Raw genomic sequence first — 22,846 nt, 5'->3', positions numbered from 1 at the left:
AAGGTATTAAACACATACACATGACAGTATTAATATGGTTGTACATACAATAGAAATATATAAAAGGAATGAAAAGGATATTCACATAGCAGCATATACACATCAGCATATGTATATCACAGGAGGTTGGTGGAACCTGAATTCGGGAGAACGGCCTGGTGGTAATGACTGGAGTGGAATCAGTGGAATGGTATCAAATACAAACACATGCCATTCCATTAGCTCAAACTCACAAAAAATGGCAGTAATAAAGCCTCTCTTGAAAAAGCCAAACATTGACCCAGAAAATATTTTTTTAACTATCGGCCTATATTGAATCTCCCATTCCTCTAATATTTTTTGAAAAAGCTGTTGCGCAGCAACTCACTGCCCTCCTGAAGACAAACAATGTACAGTCATGGCCAAAAGTTTTGAGAATGACAAAAATATTAATTTCCACAAAGTTTGCTGCTTCAGTGTCTTTACATATTTTTGTCAGATGTTACTATGGAATACTGAAGTATAATTACAAGCATTTCATAAGTGTCAAAGGCTTTTAATGACAATTACATGAAGTTGATGCAAAGAGTCAATATTTGCAGTGTTGACCCTTCTTTTTCAAGACCTCTGCAATCTGCCCTGGCATGCTGTCAATTAACTTCTGGGCCACACCTTGACTGATGGCAGACCATTCTTGCATAATCAATGCTTGGAGTTTGTCCGAATTTGTGGGGTTTTGTTTGTCCACCCGCCTCTTGAGGATTGACCACAAGGTCTCAATGGGATTAAGGTCTGGGGAGTTTCCTGGCCATGGACCCAAAATATTGATGTTTTGTTCTCCGAGCCACTTAGTTTTTTGCCTTATGGCAAGGTGCTCCATCATGCTGGAAAAGGCTTTGTTCGTCACCAAACTGTTCCTGGATGGTTGGGAGAAGTTGCTCTCAGAGGATGTGTTGGTACCATTCTATATTCATGGCCGTGTTCTTAGGAAAAATTGTGAGTGAGCCCTTTCCCTTGGCTGAGAAGCAACCCCACACGTGAATGGTCTCAGGATGCTTTACTGTTGGCATGACACAGGACTGATGGTAGCGCTCACCTTGTCTTCTCCGGACAAACTCTTTTTACGGATGCCCCAAACAATCGGAAAGGCGAATCATCCAAGAAAATGACTTTACTCCAGTCCTCAGCAGTCCAATCCCTGTACCTTTTGCAGAATATCAGTCTGTCCCTGATGTTTTTCCTGGAGAGAAATGGCTTCTTTGCTGCCCTTCTTGACACCAGGCCATCCTCCAAAAGTCTTCGCCTCACTGTGCATGCAGATGCACTCACACCTGCCTGCTGCCATTTCTGAGCAAGCTCTGTACTGGTGGTGCCCCAAACCCGCAGCTGAATCACCTTTAGGAGACGGTCCTGGCACTTGCTGGACTTTCTTGGGCGTCCTGAAGCATTCTTCAAAACAATTGAACTGCTCTCCTTGAAGTTCTTGATGATCCGATAAATGGTTGATTTAGGTGCAATCTTACTGGCAGCATTATCCTTGCCTGTGAAGCCCTTTTTGTGCAAAGCAATGATGACGGCACGTGTTTCCTTGCAGTTAACCATGATTGACAGAGGAAGAACAATGAATCCAAGCACCACCCTCCTTTTGAAGCTTCCAGTCTGTTATTCGAACTCAATCAGCATGACAAAGTGATCTCAAGCCTTGTCCTCGTCAACACTCACACCTGTGTTAACGAGAGAATCACTGACATGATGTCAGCTGGTCCTTTTGTGGCAGGGCTGAAATGCAGTGGAACTGTTCTTGGGGGATTTGCATGGCAAAGAGGGAATTTGCAATTAATTGCAAATCATCTGATCACTCATAACATTCTGGAGTATATACAAATTGCCATCATACAAACTGAGGCAGCAGACTTTGTGAAAATGTATATTTGTGTCATTCTCAAAACTTATGGCCATGACTGTATACGAAACGCTCCAGTCTGGTTTTAGACCCCATCATAGCACTGAGACTGCACTCATGAATGTGGATGTGTATGGTGATGCCAAAACAAACATTTTCATCTTGGATGGACAGTTTTATATTATATTCTATTGTAGGTTTCGGCACCCAGGGGAAACAATCCCACCACTGGGGAAGAGGTGGTGGGAAATGTTCAGGAGGAGGCACAAGAACCTGAGCATGAGGAGACCGGACACCCTAGACAGGGGGAGAGCTGAGTGTGACACACGTCCAACGATGGACACCTTCTTTACTTCTTATGAGGAGCACTTGGAGGAGAGTGGGTTGAGGGTGAAACCTAGATAAATCTATAACTGAGATGAGTCTTGGTTCCGTAGCAACCAGAGCAGGCACAGTGCTGGCTCCCCGGGGCGCAAAACACTTGTACCAGCAGGCTCCGGGGAACAAGGAGGCTCCGGGGACCAAGGAGCACATCACAGTGCTGGCCTGCTTCAACGCATCTTGGGAGGATGTCCCCCCGTTTATCATTTACCCCAAGTGTTTCCCCGTTGGCCACTACACACTGGGAGGCCTCCCACAAGCCTTGTATGGACGGTCAAACAGTGGCTACATTGACGGGGACCTGTTCAGAAAGTGGTTTCAGCACTTCATTCAACATGCTGTGAAGAAGCGCCCTCTTCTTCTCCTCTTCGATGGACCCAGAGGTGCTCGCGGCGGCACTAAGGGAAGGGGTTATACCTCTTTGTCTTCCACCATACTGAACCCATGTCCTGCAGCCACTGGACGTGGCATACTTTGGCCCTTTAAAGACTGAGTTCTCCAAGGTAGCTGGAGACCTCAGCCATTTTGAGCACACCTACATTGTAAACAAATCAGAAAATGTCAAGAATATTCCGCTACCCTTACCAGCGCTGTAAGGACATGTGCTATGTGGTGGAAGGGTTTAAGAAGTGTGGCCTCTTCTCTTTTGACCCTTCAGCCATTGAAGGGTCCCGTTTAATGCCGTCTCGGTCTCTAACGGGTCCCAACACCGCCTCTCCTCGAACCAGCAGCACTATGCCGTCCAGGTCCCGTGTGGCTCAGTTGGTAGAGCATGGCGCTTGCAACGCCATGGGGTTCATTCCCCACAGGGGGACCAGGGTTCAATTCCCATGGGGGGACCAGGATGAATATGTATGAACTTTCCAATTTGTAAGTCGCTCTGGATAAGAGCGTCTGCTAAATGACTTAAATGTAAATGTAAAATGTAATGTCCACCTCCTCCCCAGCGACCACAGGAGGACCCTCAGCCCCTGCTACAATCCCAGTCCTAGAAGAGCACCCCCTAATTAAAGGGGGGGGGGGCTGATAGCGAAGGACCTGGGGCACATCCTTACTGTCCTGAAGTATTGGCTAGACCGATACAGAAGACTCCCTGTGGTCGCCACATGCCTCACCGGGGAGGAATACACGCGCCATTGGCAGAAGAGGGATGAGAAGGTGAGGGCCGAGGCAGAGGAGAAAGAGTGTTGGGCAGCCCTCAGAACACAGAGGGCACAGGAGAGGGCTGCCATGGATGAGACCATTGACGCCATCGCCTCTGCTGGACTTCCCGCTGGGACCGCTCCTGACAGCTGCATCTCCACCGCCAGTGCCTCCCAGTGTGCAACACCTGTAGGTGCCGCCGGAGCCCCAAGCTGCAGAAGGCCACGTGCCTATGCTCCCGGCCACACCATCGTCGGCTCCTCAACCCCACCATTACAGACGCCAGCTCCTCCAAGCCATCGTTGCCGGTTTCTTCAACCACCACCACCACGATGCACACCACCCTCCCTGTCTGTCACCACCAACGCGGCCTCCTCTGTATCAACTGCCTCCTCCGTCTCCCCTAGTCACACCACCATAGCAGCCTCATCTGGTGTCCCTGCCCCCTGCAATTTGTATACAGCCACCTCCACAGGTAAACACATGTTAAATTACAAAAAATGGCTAATGTGTTTTATAAAACTGCAATGTTTCAACTTTTTTTTCTTTCTTTACATATATACAGTCCACAGCACCAGCCCTCGAGGCATGTCCACCTCCTCCAAAACCCCTGCAGCTTCCTCCGGAGGTATTGATGTAAAAAACCTGAAAAGGGTTTTCATGAAACATGCTCTGTGTAACAGTACTTTTTTCAAACTGCAGCACAGAAAAGGGAGAGAAACACTCCAGGCCACCCATGGCATCTTTCTCAGGTACTTCATCATCGTTGTTTCTCTCTCTCTGTTGTATTGATTACTATTGTTGCTGTAGTACTTCTACATTTTGCAAAACCATGTTATTCAATTTAATGTGTTTTTTGTTTTATTTTCAAATAAAAGAAGACGCCAACTGCTGTGCTCACTGCAGGGAGCGTGACCCACCTGCAAGCCCCCCTCAGGAGTGTGAGGCTGAGGTGCCATGGTGTGCTGTGACTTCTGCCAGTACTGGTTCCACTGCAGGTGTGTGCTGTGACTTCTGCCAGTACTGGTTCCACTGCAGGTGTGTGCTGTGACTTCTACCAGCACTGGTTCCACTGCAGGTGTGTGCTGTGACTTCTGCCAGTACTGATTCCACTGCAAGTGTGTGCTGTGACTTCTGCCAGTACTGGTTCCACTGCAGGTGTGTGCTGTGACTTCTACCAGCACTGGTTCCACTGCAGGTGTGTGCTGTGACTTCTACCAGCACTGGTTCCACTGCAGGTGTGTGCTGTGACTTCTGCCAGTACTGGTTCCACTGCAGGTGTGTGATGTGACTTCTACCAGCACTGGTTCCACTGCAGGTGTGTGCTGTGACTTCTGCCAGTACTGGTTCCACTGCAGGTGTGTGCTGTGACTTCTACCAGTACTGGTTCCACTGCAGGTGTGTGCTGTGACTTCTACCAGCACTGGTGCCACTGCAGGTGTGTGATGGGACTTCTACCAGCACTGGTGCCACTGCAGGTGTGTGCTGTGACTTCTACCAGCACTGATTCCACTGCAGGTGTGTGATGGGACTTCTACCAGCACTGGTTCCACTGCAGGTGTGTGATGTAACTTCTGCCAGCACTGGTTCCACTGCAGGTGTGTGCTGTGACTTCTACCAGCACTGGTTCCACTGCAGGTGTGTGCTGTGACTTCTGCCAGCACTGATTCCACTGCAGGTGTGTGCTGTGACTTCTGCCAGCACTGATTCCACTGCAGGTGTGTGCTGTGACGGTGGAGCTGGATTTTAATTGTGGTTTCTGTGACAATTTAGGGATGGAGGTCGAGATTTAATTGTTTGTTTTGTTTGTTTTCATAAAAAAATATTTATTTGTTTAAAAAAAGACATGTCTAAAATACCATATATATTTTATTAACCCATCTTGTGTATTTCTTCCTTTACTTTCCATGTGCAGGTCTGCAAAACTAACTCCAACAGCATTGTTTATGTGAATGCACATTACTGAAATTAAAGTTGTATTTATTTAAACTCATTTATATTTTAGTATTAAACTGTTATCTACTTTCTCAAAACATAAAGATTAATCTGTAAAACAAATGTTGAGACATTATTTGGTTACAACACTGAATATGTTGGTGAAGAACCATGTTTTAAGAGTCCACAGGAGGGCGCACCGGGCTACGCAATGAAAAGTTGACATGCAAGTCATTTCTTCTTTTACGGGAAGGTCAGCCAACTCGTCAGCTATCTACACTTCGGATACGAGGTTGATTTCTCATTTTTGAACAAAATTAAACTGATATCTTTGTAATTGAACAAAATAGTAAGGTGCCGATAATACAGGACGTAATTTATTTGCTAAGCCGTTTATCAAAAAGCTGACCGTAGTAGTATTAACACTGAAATGTCAAACATGCTAATTGCTGACCCGTTAACTAACATTTTTACGACACTAATAATCACACAACTTTTATGGCATGATAACGCTGTTGAATATGGCGATAATACAGGGTTCCAAGCTAATAATAAAAGTAATAATAAATACACAATGAGTACCAATAACTTGGCCAAATGAACGGGGTACAAGTACAGAGTCGATGTGCAGGGGTACCAAGTAATTGAGATAGATATGTACAGTACCAGTTAAAAGTTTGGACACACCTACTCGTTCAAGGGTTTTTCTTTTTTGTACTATTTTCTACATTGTAGAATAATAGTGAAGACATCAACACTATGAAATAAAACATATGGAATCATGTAGTAACCAAAAAAGTGTTAAACAAATTCAAAATATATTTTATATTTGAGATTCTTCAAAGTAGCCACCCTTTGCTTTTGAAAGCTTTGCACACTCTTGGCATTCTCTCAACCAGCTTCATGAGGTTGTCACCTGGAATGCATTTCAATCAACAGGTGTGCCTTAAAAGTGAATTGGTGGAATTTCTTTTCTTATTCATGCGTTTGAGCCAATCAGTTGCAGTTGTGACAAGATAGGGGTGGTATACAGAAGATAGCCCTATTTAGTGAAAGATCAAGTCCATATTATGGCAAGAACAGCTCAAATAAGCAAAGAGAAACGACAGTCCATCATTACTTTAAAACTTCTTGTCAACAGGGGGGCGCTGTTTTCACTTTGGAAAAAATCGTGCCCAAATTAAACTGCCTGGTACTCTATTCTAGATCGTACAATATGCATATTATTATTACTATTGGATAGAAAACACTCTCAAGTCTCTAAAACTGTTTGAATTATATCTGTGAGTAAAACAGAACTCATTTTGCAGCAAACTTCCATACAGGAAGTGAAAAATCTGAAAACGATGCTCTGTTCCAGGGCCTGCCTATTCAATTGCCCAATATTTATCGATATGCATGCACTTCATACGCCTTCCACTAGATGTCAACAGGCAGTGGAAGGTGGAATGGGGTGTCTTGCTTGATCTGAGGCTGAACAAGAGCTTTTGGAGTGACAGGTCTGGAAATGTCTTTGTCTTCTCTGGCGCGCAAAGTACGTTCTGAACGCTTCTGAAAAGCGTTCGGTATACACGGCGGATATCTCTGGCTCTGATTTTATTTGATACATGTGATAATAACATCATAAAGTAGTTTTTTTCAATCGAGTTTTATCAGTTTATTCGACGTTTATTGGAACTTTTGGAATTTTCCGTTTTTTGTGTCAAGAGAAGATGGGCATGTTCGCGCCACATGGCTAGCTAAGGTTGCTAATTCGAGAGGAGAAAAGGACATTCTAAAACCAAACAACGATTTATTCTGAACCTAGGACTCCTTGTACAAGATTCTGATGGAAGCTCAACAAAAGTAAGAACAATTTTGATGTTATTTCGTATTTCTGTGGAAAATGTTGATTCCTATTCTCTGCCGTTTTGGCGGGCGCTGTCTCGCAATAACGCAAGCTGTTTGTTATGGTAAAGTTATTTTTTTAAATCTAACGCGGTGGTTGCATTAAGAACCAGTGTATCTTTCATTTGCCATACAACAAGTATTTTTATGTAAAGTTTATGATGAGTTCTTTGGTCAGATTAGGTGAGTGTCCAAAATAGCTCCGTACATTCTGGTGAATCGATGCTACATATTCACAATGTATAACCACGGTTTGCAGCTCTAAATATGCAAATTTTCGAACAAAACATAAGTGTATTGTATAACCTGATGTTATAAGACTGTCATCTGATGAAGTTGGTCAAGGTTAGTGATTAATTTTATATCTTTTGCTGATTTTTGCGAATGCTATCTATGCGGTGAATAAATGCGGTTGTGTGTTTGGCTATTGTGGTAAGTTAATATAATGCTATATTGTGTTTTCACTGTAAAATACTTAAAAAATCGGAAATATTGGCTGGATTCACAAGATGTTTATCTTTCATTTGCTGTACACCATGTATTTTTCATAAATGTTTTATGATGAGTATTTAGGTATTTTACGTTGCTCTCTGTAATTATTCTGGCTGCTTTGGTGATATTTTTGATGGTAGCTGCAATGTAAAACTATGATTTATACCTCAAATATGCACATTTTTGAACAAAACATACATTTATTGTATAACATGTTATAAGACTGTCATCTGATGAAGTTGTTTCTTGGTTAGTGACTAATTATATCTATATTTGGTCAGTTTTGTGATAGCTACCTATGCGGTAGAAACATGGTGAAAATATGCGGTTGAATCTTTGGCTATTGTGGTTAGCTAACAGAAATACATATTGTGTTTTCGCTGTAAAACATTTTAAAAATCGGAAATGATGGCTGGATTCACAAGATGTTTATCTTTCATTTGCTGTATTGGACTTGTGATTTCATGATATTTATATGCTATTATTTACTTGTGGCGCTATGCTAGGCTATGCTAGTCAGCTTTTACTGATGAGGATGCTCCCGGATCCGGGATGGGTGTTAAGTAAAGGTTAAGACATGAAGGTCAGTCAATCCGGAAAATTTAACGAACTGAAAGTTTCTTTAAGTGCAGTCTCAAAATCCATCAAGCACTATAATGAAACTGGTTCTCATGAGGACCACCACAGAGAAGGAAGACCCAGTGTTACCTCTGCTTCAGAGGATAAGTTCATTAGAGTTAACAGCCTCAGAAATTGCAGCCCAAATAAATGCTTCACATAGTTCAAGTAACAGAATTATCTCAACATCAACTGTTCAGAGGAGACTAAGTGAATCAGGCCTTCATGGTCAAATTGCTGCAAAGAAACCACTACCAAAGGACACCAATAATAAGAAGAGACTTGCTTGGGCCAAAAAACATGAGAAGTGGACATTAAACCAGTGGAAATCGGTCCTTTAGTCCCAATTTTAGATTTTTGCTGTGTCTTTGTGAGACGCAGAGTAGGTGAACGGATGATGTCCGCATGTGTGGTTCCCACTGTGAAGCATGGAGGAGGAGGTGTGATGGTGCTTTGCTGGTGACAATGTCTGTGATTTATATATTTATATTTTGATTTGTTTAACACTTTTTTGGTTACTACATGATTCCATATGTTGTATTTCATAGTGTTGAGGTCTTCACTATTATTCTACATTATAGAACATAGTACAAATAAAGAAACACCCTTCAATGAGTGTCAACTTTTGACTGGTACTATACATATAACAAGGACAGATAAACAGTAGCAGCAGCGTATGTAATGCGCAAAAAAAGTTTGTGGAAAAGGGTCAATGCAGATAGTTAAATATAGCAGTTTTATTGCTTGGGGTAGAAGCTGTTCAGGGTCCTGTTGGTTCCAGAGTTGGTGCATCGGTACTGCTTGCCATGCGGTAGCAGAGAGAACAGTCTATGACTTGGGTGGCTGGAGTCTTTGACAATTTTTAGGGCCTTCCTCTGACATCGCCTAGTATAGAGGTCCTGGTTGGCAGAGAGCTCGGCCTCAGTGATATACTGGGTCGTATGGACTACCCTCTGTAGCTCCTTGCGGTCGGATGTCAAGCAGTTGTCATACCAAGCAGTGATGCAGCCAGTCAAGATTCTCTCAATGGTGTAGCTGTAGACGTTTTTGAGGATCTGAGCTTTTCAGCCTCCTGAGGGGGAAGAGGCATTGTGGTCCTGTCTTCACGACTGTGTTGGTGTGTGTGGACCATGATAGATCCTTAGTGATGTGGGCACCCGCTCCACTACAGCCAAATGGACTATTTGCATCGACCCCCTTATTCTTTTTTTTGCACAGGCTCGATGTACACTAACTGGACTCTAACCAGACACTGACACCTACTCAATGACAATCCAACACGCACACACAGACGCATATTGACACCACACACACAATTTCCTTCACATGCTGGTAGAAATAAGGTCAAACTGATTTCAGTTTCCCTGCATTAAAATCACCGGTCACTAAGAGAGCCGTTCTGGATGAGAATTTTCTTGTTTGCTTACGGCGCTTTACAGCACGTTGAGTGCGGCCTGTCAGGGAAATTGCAAGATTATGTTATAATGCTTGTATTGCATTATAATGGTTGTTTTATTCGACAGAATAAAATATTCTGTTAACTATTGTGTGTGTGTTCTACTGAGGATGGAACTCTATGAGAATACTGACAGAGGAGATTTACGATGTCTTTGGGTGATAAAACCTACAGAGCATTCCAGAGAACATGAGTTCATGTTTCTGTGTTTATACCGTACTAAGGAGAGATGGTTCCAGGTTGGATTAGGAGGGCCAGACACTGGTCTATACAATGAAAACTGTTGACACAGTAGATGCTGTCTGCTATGTATTATAGGTATCTTTCATACAAATCTTAACCTTGTGACCATTCTATGTATCTGTTGTTCGTCATGTAGGTTGAAAGGGGTGTATCTTGGCTATAAAAGATCTTTGTACTTTTGTTTTATCCCTCTCAACGGATCATTAGAAAATATTGAATCGTTGACAAGTCATTGCTATTGCAAAGCTCTTAATATTAAAGATGTAGTTTAAGTACAACTCTGACTTGTGTGATAAGTTTGTCTCTCCTCATTTGATAAACAGAAATAAACCACCACAGGCCTTAGTGCCAACATCAGTTTGTGGTGGTAAATAAGACAGCCATTAAAAATATGGATGAAAGAGAGTTTAATAGTATGGTCTACAGCTTATCATGAGGTATTCTAACTCAGGCGAGCAGAGCCTTGAGACTTCCTTAATATTAGAGATGGCAGACCAGCTGTTGTTAACAAAGACACACACAACCCTTCCCCTGAGCTTCCCCGACGCAACATTTCTGTCCTGCCGATGCAAAAAAGAACCAGCTATACACCGAGTAAACAAAACATTAGGAACACATGCTCTTTTCATGACAGCCTGACTAGGTGAAAGCTAGGATCCCTTATTGATGTCACTTGTTAAATCCACGACAATCAGTGTAGATGAAGGAGAGGAGACAGGTTAAGGAAGGATGTTCAAGCCTTGAGACAATTGAAACATGGATTATGTATGTCTTTGAACGAGGTATGGTAGAAGGTTCCAGCCGCACCGGTTTGAGTGTGTGAACAACTGCACCTCTGTTGGGTTTTTCACGCTCAACTGTTTCCTGTGTGTATCAAGAATGGTCCACAACCCAAATTACATACAGACATCTTTTCGGTTATAGGAAACGATAGCGGAAACATTATATAAAACAAAAAGTTTTATCAGTGATATCAAGATGTATATCAAGATCAGTGTTAAAAAAAACACAAAACAGCAGAATTGATCAGGAGCTCGTAAAACATTTCTGCTATCCATTCCAGCAACATTCTCTTCTCCTCTCATGGGTTCTCCCTGACCTCTGCCTTGTTCTTGATGACAGAGGAGAAGCGGACCAGTTTAATCTCCTCGGCGTTCCCTCCTTTAGTGTCGTCCCACACATATTCAGGTGACAGCAGCTTGGTGGGCTTATTCTTCACCAGGTACCAGTTCAGATGACTCTCCTCCTGCCACACAGCCTCCACACCCACAGACTTATCCACCTAGAGGGAGGGGGGAGAGAGAGAAGGGGGGGGTTGGAGAGGAGGAGGAAGAGGGAGGGAGGAAGGGGGTGGGGAGAGAGGAGTGGAGATAGGGGGATAGAAGGGGGAGGTAGAGGGAGGAAGGGGTGGGGAGAGAGGGGAGGGGGAAGGGTTGAGAGAGTAAGTAAGTGAGTGTGCGTTTGCCCGCGTGCGTGAGTGCCTACCTCCAGGTGCTCCCTGCACGTCTTGGTCAGCCTATGAACATCCTCCAGCGCTCCTCCGAATATGTTGGCCTGGTAGTAGAAGTCACCCTGGTCCTGGGGTACAGAGGCTGTGGAGACGGTACGCCGCTCGTAGGGGTACTGGCTCCGGGGGTGCATGTAGAACCTGCAAGATACAAGACAATTTTGTATTGTTACTTCATTTAACCAGGAACATACCCTTACTACTTACTTACTTTATTGTCCCCATGGGGAAATTTTGTTGCAGTGTCATGTACACATTTAAAGTGGCGTTAAATACAAAACAAGATTGACAATACAACTTTCAATTACAGTCACGCACCAATAAAAATAAATAATAATAATAATAAAAATAATAATAATAGTAAGAAATAAGAAATAAAACGTTTAAAACATTTTAAAAAAAAATTTAAACATTTAAATACAAAAAAAATTACAATTTAAAATTTTAAAAAAGAAAGAAGAAAAGACTAACCTGCTGGCCTTACGGGGTCAATGAGAACATTTGCCCGAGCTATTTAAGAGGGATATCACACCTGGCACAAATGAGTGGTGCCCTATACCTGCGCCCAGAGGGGAGTAATTCAAAGTCCAGGTACAGGGGGTGACTTGGGTCTAAAATGAGTTTGTGAGCCTTACGGAGGGCCCTGACCTTAAAGATCTCATCCAGGCCTGTCTGTTTGACTCCAAGTACCTTACTTGCTGTGGTAATAATCCTTCTCAGCATGTTTCTCTGACTGACAGTGGCATTGCCAAACCAACAAACAATACAAAAAGTTAAAATACTCTCAATAAAGGATTTGTAAAACAGAGTCAATATAGTACAGTCTATATTAAAAGAACCCAACTTTTTTAGAAAGTACAGTCTCTGTTGGCTCTTTTTGTAGATCTGGTCTGTACATTTACTCCACTGAAGCTTACTGTCCAAAAAGACACCCAGATATTTATATTCCTCTACAATTTCTATATTCTGGCCTCTGATAGATGTTGCAGAGGTAGGTGTTGTACGCTTCCTGAAGTCTATGCACATCTCTTTGGTCTTGTTAGTATTGTGTGATTCCATCACCAAGTGTGATTCCTCACACCACTCTACAAAGTCATCTAGGACCGGGCCATGATGTTCCTCGTCATCATGCAACAGGCTGATCAAGGCAGTGTCATCAGCGAACTTAACGAGGTGTCTGTCAGTATGGGAACTAGTACAGCTATTAGTGTACAAGATGTACAGAAGTGGGGACAAAACACATCCCTGAGGAGAGCCTGTGTTGGTGATGGAGTGGGGACAAAACACATCCCTGAGGAGAGCCTGTGTTGGTGATGGAGTGGGGACAAAACACATCCCTGAGGAGAGCCTGTGTTGGTGATGGAGTGGGGACAAAACACATCCCTGAGGAGAGCCTGTGTTGGTGATGGAGTGGGGACAAAACACATCCCTGAGGAGAGCCTGTGTTGGTGATGGAGTGGGGACAAAACACATCCCTGAGGAGAGCCTGTGTTGGTGATGGAGTGGGGACAAAACACATCCCTGAGGAGAGCCTGTGTTGGTGATGGAGTGGGGACAAAACACATCCCTGAGGAGAGCCTGTGTTGGTGATGGAGTGGGGACAAAACACATCCCTGAGGAGAGCCTGTGTTGGTGATGGAGTGGGGACAAAACACATCCCTGAGGAGAGCCTGTGTTGGTGATGGAGTGGGGACAAAACACATCCCTGAGGAGAGCCTGTGTTGGTGATGGAGTGGGGACAAAACACATCCCTGAGGAGAGCCTGTGTTGGTGATGGAGTGGGGACAAAACACATCCCTGAGGAGAGCCTGTGTTGGTGATGGAGTGGGGACAAAACACATCCCTGAGGAGAGCCTGTGTTGGTGGTGGAGTGGGGACAAAACACATCCCTGAGGAGAGCCTGTGTTGGTGGTGGAGTGGGGACAAAACACATCCCTGAGGAGAGCCTGTGTTGGTGGTGGAGTGGGGACAAAACACATCCCTGAGGAGAGCCTGTGTTGGTGTTGGAGTGGGGACAAAACACATCCCTGAGGAGAGCCTGTGTTGGTGTTGAAGTGGGGACAAAACACATCCCTGAGGAGAGCCTGTGTTGGTGATGGAGTGGGGACAAAACACATCCCTGAGGAGAGCCTGTGTTGGTGATGGAGTGGGGACAAAACACATCCCTGAGGAGAGCCTGTGTTGGTGATGGAGTGGGGACAAAACACATCCCTGAGGAGAGCCTGTGTTGGTGATGGAGTGGGGACAAAACACATCCCTGAGGAGAGCCTGTGTTGGTGATGGAGTGGGGACAAAACACATCCCTGAGGAGAGCCTGTGTTGGTGATGGAGTGGGGACAAAACACATCCCTGAGGAGAGCCTGTGTTGGTGATGCGTATATCCGACACATGGGGACCTATTTTGACTCGCTGTGAGCGTTGGCTCAGGAAGTCCAACAGCCACAAAACCAGCCCCCCATCTAAGGAAAAGTCCCGAGTGAGTCTCTGTGCCCGAATGTATGCCTGGATTGTGTTGAAGGCAGAAGAAAAGTCAACAAACAGAACCCTGACATGGGATTTGGCACCTTCTAGATGTCTATAGACCATGTTAAGGAGGGTAAGAATGGCATCATCAACTCCTCTGCTGGTCTGATAGGCAAACTGAAATGGGTCGAGGAGCTTCTTGGTGACACTGAGAATATGACTTTTCACAATTTTCTCAAGGCATTTCATAACTAAGGATGTCAAAGCGACAGGGCGATAGTCATTCAGCACAGAGGGATTCGATACTTTAGGAATTGGTATAATTATTGATTTTTTCCACAATACTGGAACGTGTTGCTGGTTGAGTGAGGTTACGATAAAACTTTATTTGGATAGTCTGTAGAGCACCTACAAATGTACTATCTACAGACTATCAGTAACATTTCAACTAACTAACTATCTACTAACCCTAACCCTGATCTTAGCCCTTACCCTCACCTCAACCGTTACCCATATTCTAAACCTAACCGTAACGTTAGCAAGCAGCTGCTTATCAACAGATGGTTAAACTATCATCAAACTATCTGTAGAGTAGCAACAGATGGAAAATCCTGTTTATACTCCATGTCACAGTTTCTGGCCTATCCAGACAAAGAATCGATTTCATCTGCCTCTGAGCGATGAGCCCAGCCTGGGAGACGGTATATTAAAGGGGGACAGTCTACTGAATTCAGCAAATACGGTTTTATCTCACTGTGATATTCTCAGCCGTATTTAGAGCACTTAACATAGAAAAAGTACTAAATCATTTCATAGAATTGAAACACGACCACTTTCTCGTGGTCACATAGGGACAAAATCACTTTGTAAGTAAAGCTTAAGTTTTAACGAGTCTGCAGACATTCGAATGGTGTCTTTTTGTCGCTCAGAGGACTCTTGGTAGAAAATTATCTGTCGTCAGTTTTATGAAATGGGGCCAAATTTGTACTGTCACTAAATACAATCATAATAAGTTTACCGTTATAAGAAATATGAAATCTTATAGTAAGTCATTTATAATTTGATTGTTACTATATTTATAAAGCCTTTCACTCATCCTCCATTTTTGGTGAATAGGGAAAATAAATCACATGATTTTTTAAATATTTAATCATTTTGAACTATGTACTTGAGCTTGTGTCCTTAAAAGTGAGCAATTTATAATTATGTTTACCAGAACGGCAAGTTCCAGACCTTCCTGGAACTATGCAGAATTACACAAATGACTAGTTATTGTTTATGAAAAACAGTTACTTTTGGATGTCAACAATATTTAGGCGGAAATCTACATTTTGCAATAAGTTCAAGTTAAAGGAGAAGGGCTTTTTTAGAAGCACATTTTTATTTTGATAAACTTACCCTAAACAACAAATCACTTCCTCATCCTCGTTATGCAGTATGGGGGCGCCCATAAAACATCACCGAAGGCTGAAAAAACATCCAAATAAGTCATTTTAGGCTCTCAGTATATTGATGCAGGTCTTTAGATGTTGTACACATGAAATTGAGTCATGCAGATATTTTTTTAAATTTTGTTTAGGGGGTAGATCAGCTTTAATATTGCAGATAGATTGTAGTTTCCATCAATGTAATTGTCTGCATCACTTCCAATCCCCCATATATTTTTGTAAATATATACAGTGCTTTCGGAAGGTATTCAGACCCCTTGACTTTTTCCACATTTTGTTGCGTTACAGCCTTATTCAAAATGTTATAAAAATAACTATGCTCATCAATCTACACACAATACCCAACAATTACAAAGCAAAACATTCTTTTTTTTTAAATGTTTGCAAATTTATTACAAATAAAAACATAAATACCACATTTACATAGGTATTCAGAGCCTTTGCTATGAGACTCAACATTTTGCTCAGGTGCATCCTATTTCCATTGATCAACCTTGAGATGTTGCTACAACTCTATGGGAGTCCACCTGTGGTACATTCAATTGATTGGACATAATTTGAAAAGGCACACACCTGTCTATATTTATGTCCCACAGTTGACAGTGCATGTCAGAGCAAAAACCAAGGAATCGAAGGAATTGTCCATAGAGCTCCGAGACAGGATTGTGTCGAGGCAAAGATCTGGAGCATTGAAGGTCACCAAGAACACAGTGGCCTCCATCATTTTTAAATGGAAGAGGTTAGAACCACCAAGACTCTTCGTAGAGCTGGCTGCCTGGCCAAACTGAGCAATCGGGGAAGGGCCTTGATCAGGGAGGTGACCAAGAACCCGACAGAGCTCCAGAGTTCCTCTATCCAGCTGTTCCATTGCCTGTGTAACCTGCTGCTTCAGGTAACTGCCAAATAAAGGACACACCAACATCGAGTGTCCTAATAGGGCTATCACGAAAAGCCCGTACAACTACAAAGCGCTTAGGCACAGAGTCTACAAGTGTCTGGAAATTCCTGTGTGGAAACACCTGCTTTCAATACACTTTGTATCCCTCATTTACTCAAATGTTTCCTTTATTTTTGCATTTACCTGTAGAATGGATGGAGAGGTGTCGATCGACAAAATGTAATATAACGTCGCGGATAAAGTTCGTAATGACACAATTTCATGTGTACAACATCTAAAAAAAACCTGCATCAATATACTGAGAGCTTTGCCGTTTCTAAAATGATGTTTTTGGATGTTTTCGAAGTCTTTTTTTCAGGGCCATTATACTGCACAACAAGGATGAGGAAGTAATTTGTTGTTTGGGGTACGTTTATCAAAAACAAGTGAAATCACAAAAAAAGGTGTCCTTCTTTAACATACCATTTACATTAAAAATATAGATCTTTGGTTGTACCATTTTTTGCTGGCCCTTTAAGTAAATAAGTAAGTAAGCATTACCAGGGGTGGATGCTGGCCCTTTAAGTAAATAAGTAAGTAAGCATTACCAGGAGTGGATGCTGGCCCTTTAAGTAAGTAAGTAAATAAGTAAGTAAGCATTACCAGTGGTGGATGCTGGCCCTTTAAGTAAGTAAGTAAATAAGTAAGTAAGCATTACCAGGGGTGGATGGCGGCCACCAGTCTCCCCAGCGCCTCGGACCCCACACGGCCATGAAACCTCATGTCTACATCCAGGCAGAAGATGTAGTGCGCCTCCCGGTGGATGCGATCCTCAATGGCAGTCTGCTCACAAATAGATGGTTGGTGGATGTTCAGTAGAACTTCAATCAATCAATATATCAACCAAACCAATCAAAAATAAATACATCTATCAAAATGTATTGTCCTCATATGTAAATTTGGTTTGCAGGCAGGGGTAACTTGATAAAAATACAGTCCATACGATCTACTGTCAACAACATTTAAACTAACTAGTATGCACTAGTAGGCATATCCTCTTAACTGTAACTCTAGAAAGCTGTTGCCTATTATCAACAGTTGATTTTTTGTTGATAGTTGGGTCATCTGTAGATCATCTATAGGGAACTACTACTGCTACTTCTACTGCTACTAATAAACTCAATAATATTAATAGTTATTATTAATAATAAACTAAATAACTCATAATGTAGTAATAATATGAATAAAGTGTGACCTGGATGAGCTCCATGCGGCGGAGGGATATCTCCTGCCAGCGTTCGAACTTCGGCACCCTCACGATGCTGAGCATCCTGCCGACACCAAGAGTCAGGTTGCTAGGCACATCGCCGGGCAGGTCGGTGAACACGTAGTAGTGCACATCCAGCCCCACCTGGAATCACATGGAATTCAATTTCATACTAAACTATTTGAATTTGATGTAATTTGTAACAAATTGAGTTACATTTAAATAATTTTAAATATAATTACATTTCATTTAATCCTAAATAATCACTCCTACAGTACTCTTTATAAATATGGGTCCAGAATGCTAAACGGCATTTATTTGAATTATTATTATTATTCCCTCATCATCCTAGAACCTTCTTTATACAATACCAGTCAATCCATTTGATAGATAGTTCTGGACTCTCACCATGAAGTGCTTCTCAGCTGACTCTAAGAAGTCACGGAGAAAACGAATGTATCTGTAAGGATGAATAGAGATGAAAAACATGTACAGAACCAGTCAACGGTTTGGACACACCTACTCTTTATCTTTACGATTTTCTACATTGTAGAATAACAGTGAAGACATCAAAACTATAAAATAACACATATGGAATCATGTAGTAACCAAAAAAAGAGTTAAACATATTTTATATTTGAGATTCTTCAAAGTAGCCACCCTTTGCCTTGATGACTCCCAAGTGGCGCATCGGTCAAAGGCACTGCATCTCAGTGCTAGAAGCGTCACTACAGACCCTGGTTCAATTCCAGGCTGTATCACAACTGGCCGTGATTTGGAGTCCCATAGGGCGGCGCACAATTGGCCCAGCGTCGTCCGGGTTAGGGTTTGGCCGGGGTAGGCCATCATTGTAAATAAAAATTTGTTCTTAAAACCTCTTAGCGCTAAGGGTCAGAAGTATTTTTTTTCTTAAAATAACGTTCCCAAGGTAAATGGACATTTTCTCTGGCCCAGATCGTAGAATATGCATATAATTTACAGATTAGGATAGAAAACACTCCAAAGTTTCCAAAACTGTCAAAATATTGTCTGTGAGTATAACAAAACGTATTCTGCAAACAAAAACCTGAGAAAATCTAACCCGGAAGTGATATTTGTTTTTAGAAATCTGTGTTTCCTGGACCGTCTTTCTTCCATTTAAAGGGGTATCAACCAGATTCCTTTTCCAATGGCTCTCTCAGGCTGTGACCAGGCTTTAGACATAGTTTCAGGCTTTTATTTTGAAAAATGAGCGTGATTTTTCAAAAGTAGTCAGGTGTCCTCCGAATAGTTCCTGCGCGCGCGAGAGGAGCTCTCCATTTTCCTTTTCTCTCTTAATGGAATAGGTTATGGTCCGGTTGAAATATTATCAATTATGTTTGTTAAAAACAACCTGAGGATTGATTATGTAGGGGTTATTGTTACATATTGAGCCAGATATCACACTATTAAACAATAGACAAGTGGACATTGGAAAATGGGAGGAGAAGGCAGACATGAGTGCATTTGCCATTCTGGTAAATACAGGAAACCAAAGATTAGCAGATGGCCAAAGTCATACGTGCTTTAAAGTGCATGTATGGAAAGAGCAGGACACCATTATGAAGATAACATAGACAGGAAAGGCCATAAGTGTTTAGGGTAAGATAGTCATATATTAATTTTAGGAGACGAGGGTTCTGCCTCCATTATAATCTAATCAAGAGCGGATACAGGCGTTATTGGGCGTAGACAAGCAGGAAGCCTGAAATTAAGGATAATGGTGGCAGATGACCTAAGAGAAGTAATTTAATTAATGTAATGATCTCATGTGTGTGTATTTGTATAAAGAGAGAGAGCCAGTGCTCTGGGAAGGTGTGGGATCCGCGGATCGTTCCGGCTTGTGATACATTGTATTAAAAGTCTATTTGAATTTACAAGTTCTTGTAAGTGTTATGGTTTGAACCGATTTTCCACGACAATTATAAAAAACATTTGACATGTTTCTATGACCATTACGGATACTTTTTGGAATTTGGCGAACGGAACAAGGCTTTGGTTTTCTGAACATAACGCGCAACCCAAATGAAGTTTTTTTGTGATAAAAGTAATATTTATCGAACAAAAATAACATTTGTTGTGTAACTGGGCGTCTCGTGAGTGCAAACATCCGAAGATTATCAAAGGTAAGCGATTAATTTTATTGCTTTTCTGACCTTCGTGACCATGCTAATTTGGGGCTAGCTGTTGTAGCATTGATTGCTACACTCACAAAAGCTTGGATTTCTTTTGCTGTAAAGTATATTTTCAAAATCTGACACGATAGGTGGATTAACAACAAGCTAAACTGTGTTTTGGTATATTTCACTTGTGATTGCATGATTATAAATATTTGTTGTAATATTTTTGCATTTGGCGCCCTGCAATTCTAGCGGTTGTTTAGGAAAGTGATCCCGCTAACCGGATTCGTAGCGCAGAGAAGTTAACTGACTTGCCTCGTTAAATAAAGGTTAAATAAAAACATTTCAAACAGAAAAATGACAGCTTTGCACACTCTTGGCATTTTCCTAACCTGAATGCATGTGGAGAGGTGTGAGGTGAATGCATGTGGAGAGGTGTGAGGTGAATGCATGTGGATAGGTGTGAGGTGAATGCATGTGGAGAGATGTGAGGTGAATGCATGTGGATAGGTACATGGTGAATGCATGTGGAGAGGTGCGAGGTGAATGCATGTGGATAGGTGCATGGTGAATGCATGTGGAGAGGTGCATGGTGAATGCATGTGGATAGGTACATGGTGAATGCATGTGGAGAGGTGCATGGTGAATGCATGTGGAGAGGTGCATGGTGAATGCATGTGGAGAGGTGCATGGTGAATGCATGTGGAGAGGTGCGAGGTGAATGCATGTGGAGAGGTGCATGGTGAATGCATGTGGAGAGGTGCATGGTGAATGCATGTGGATAGGTGCATGGTGAATGCATGTGGAGAGGTGCATGGTGAATGCATGTGGAGAGGTGCGAGGTGAATACTTGTGGATAGGTGCATGCTTGTGTTAGTGGCAGCAGTCTTGACATTTATTGTAGGTGATACATAGACACATAGGAAGTGATGTAAACATTGCCTTGACAACAGGTTTCTACGCATGGAATCTGTGACTTACTTCCCTACAGCAAACACAGTGGTAGCGATGGTGAGGTTGTGGGACCTGAAGGCCTCGTCTATGACCAGGGGGTCGAAGGTCCCCTCCCAGACTATAGGAGCCAGCCATGGGGTTACAGTCAGCACGTCAGTCCTCCTGAATAGTAGTAATAATAATAATAATAACAACAGTAATAATAATAATAATAATAATAATTAGAAAATTACATTTCCTGAAGGAACTGTGTGTGCTTACTACCTTGTTTTAAAGTATTTATGATTTTGCAGTAAGTTATAGTAGTGGTAGTGACTGCAGTAGAAATGGTAGTGACTGCAGTAGAAATGGTAGTGACTGGTTATAGTAGAAAGAGTAGGTAAATTAAAACATTAGTTGGTTGATAGGATAGCCTGAACATGTGAATGTTGTTTTGGTGTCTAGCGTCACAGTTCAAGAGGTACAATTATTGTCGGTGGTTATTACATGTTCATTTATGCACATTTATAACGTTGTTATGTAGCTGGAATGGTAGAAGTAGCATTTAAAATGTCTACCACTGTGTTCTTATGTTTGGCATTGAATCCATGAAATGTTATGATCATTTATGCAAATTAACATTGTTTAAAGTTTATAAAAAGGTTTTAACGAATTTGACTTTCGGATTAGCCTGGATGTTTTTGAAGTGTCTTAGCTCTTATTACTTATTTATATAACATTCTTGAAGTTGGTCTTGTAGCTTAAATGGCCAAGGAGCAGGAGCATTTTGAATAGCTACCACTGTATTCACATGGTTGCTATTCAAACCTATATGTTAATTTATGCAGAAGTTAAATTCAAAGGGCTCTTGCACATCTGAGCTATCTTTTTTGCAGGTCCATGGTAACAGTTGAATGAAATGAGGAAAAAGAAGGAACCCGCACACTGCTCTTGATAGTATCAAGTGTGTACATGACACGTACTAAACACGTCTGTAAAACCACAATGAGGACATGATCTACAGTACCAAGCAAGTTTTCATAAATCATTGAGTACATCTCAATGAGGGTGAAAATCCCAAAACATTCTCTTTTGCTCAGAGTATTATTTATATAACCTCCCCTGTCTGATATCTTAACTTTCTCTATGCCACAAAAATCACAATCTAAAAAAGGTAGAAATGTCATGTTTTAGGTCATTCAAATGTATTGCGACTGGATAATCCCCGTCGTTTCTCCAAATCGAATGTGTATGTTTACTGATTCTCTGTTTGAGAGAACGAGAGGTTTTACCTCCATAGCACAGCCCAAATGGACATGTAATAATGTAGATAACATGGGTGGTGGAGCACGTAATAATGTAATTTATTTGGAACCGTTTTCCTGTATGTGGGTGGCAGAAACATTCACTCTTCGTCACATTGTTGCACTATGCGCAACCTCTGCATTTATAGATACCATTCGGAAGAGGAAGTAAAAGAGCCTGACTGGTTTTCTTTTCTGGCTGGCAGTTGGCATGGACCAATTTATCGCGTAAATTGCGACCCCTCCTATATACAATAAGTGGTGGATTCTGAAATTCAGCAGGCAAAACTGGGTCCGATGATAAAACATGCCAGTGCTTCTTGACAGCATCTCCCACTTTTCGCGAGTTCAAAGTATATGTGGTTGTGAACATTACAGTGTTCTTTAGTCGGTCTCTTTTGAAGCAGTTCGTCTCGTGTTTTCCCCAGTGACAAATTAAGAGCTTCATCCACACATTGTGGAGAATAACCTATTGCGCATCTCCGCTGCTTTTTCTAGATCAGAGCAGTGATACTATCAAGAGCAGTGTGCAGACAAGGGGGGTGTTTGAATGTTAAATGACGAGACAGAGGCATTGCTGCGAGTAACCAGTCTTGTTCAGTACATCACAACACATCCGGGTATCTCAAGCACTCCGGTAAAACACATGAGTTGCAGTAATGAACATTTACCAACAGATGGCATGACTGTGCCATCTTACACCCATAACATCTTCCCTTTAATAAAATAGGACAGGAGGTGTCAATTCACTAACAAAACAAACCTAGTAATAATAATTTCCAACATGAACAGTTTAGTCTTTTTTCTTTCTTTTTTTCTCCCTCAGGTAACAAAACATTTTGATACTCTCTTCACTTTTATCTCTGTCTGTC

The 22,846-nt window shown here is 42.1% G+C and overlaps 1 protein-coding gene across 5 annotated transcripts in view; it reads right to left on the bottom strand.

Annotated features, from left to right (window-relative positions):
- Positions 1 to 10,429: 10,429 nt before the first annotated feature.
- The window catches only part of LOC129863575 (globoside alpha-1,3-N-acetylgalactosaminyltransferase 1-like), a 37,018-nt gene continuing 24,601 nt past the window's right edge, over positions 10,430 to 22,846 (bottom strand). For all 5 annotated transcript variants that reach the window (XM_055935641.1, XM_055935642.1, XM_055935644.1 and 2 more), the window contains 6 exons: positions 20,719 to 20,853; positions 18,008 to 18,059; positions 17,588 to 17,743; positions 17,051 to 17,175; positions 11,523 to 11,685; positions 10,430 to 11,319 (listed from right to left, as the gene is read on the bottom strand). In XM_055935641.1, the coding sequence (XP_055791616.1) occupies positions 11,119 to 11,319; positions 11,523 to 11,685; positions 17,051 to 17,175; positions 17,588 to 17,743; positions 18,008 to 18,059; positions 20,719 to 20,853 (832 nt within the window). In that variant the 3' untranslated portion in view covers positions 10,430 to 11,118. The remainder of the gene's footprint in view (positions 11,320 to 11,522; positions 11,686 to 17,050; positions 17,176 to 17,587; positions 17,744 to 18,007; positions 18,060 to 20,718; positions 20,854 to 22,846) is intronic.

The sequence above is a fragment of the Salvelinus fontinalis genome, chromosome 10, assembly GCF_029448725.1.
Source record: "Salvelinus fontinalis isolate EN_2023a chromosome 10, ASM2944872v1, whole genome shotgun sequence".
Classification (NCBI taxonomy): Eukaryota; Metazoa; Chordata; class Actinopteri; order Salmoniformes; family Salmonidae; genus Salvelinus; species Salvelinus fontinalis.
Note: the sequence above shows the minus strand (reverse complement) of the source record. Positions and strands in the feature narration are given on the sequence as shown.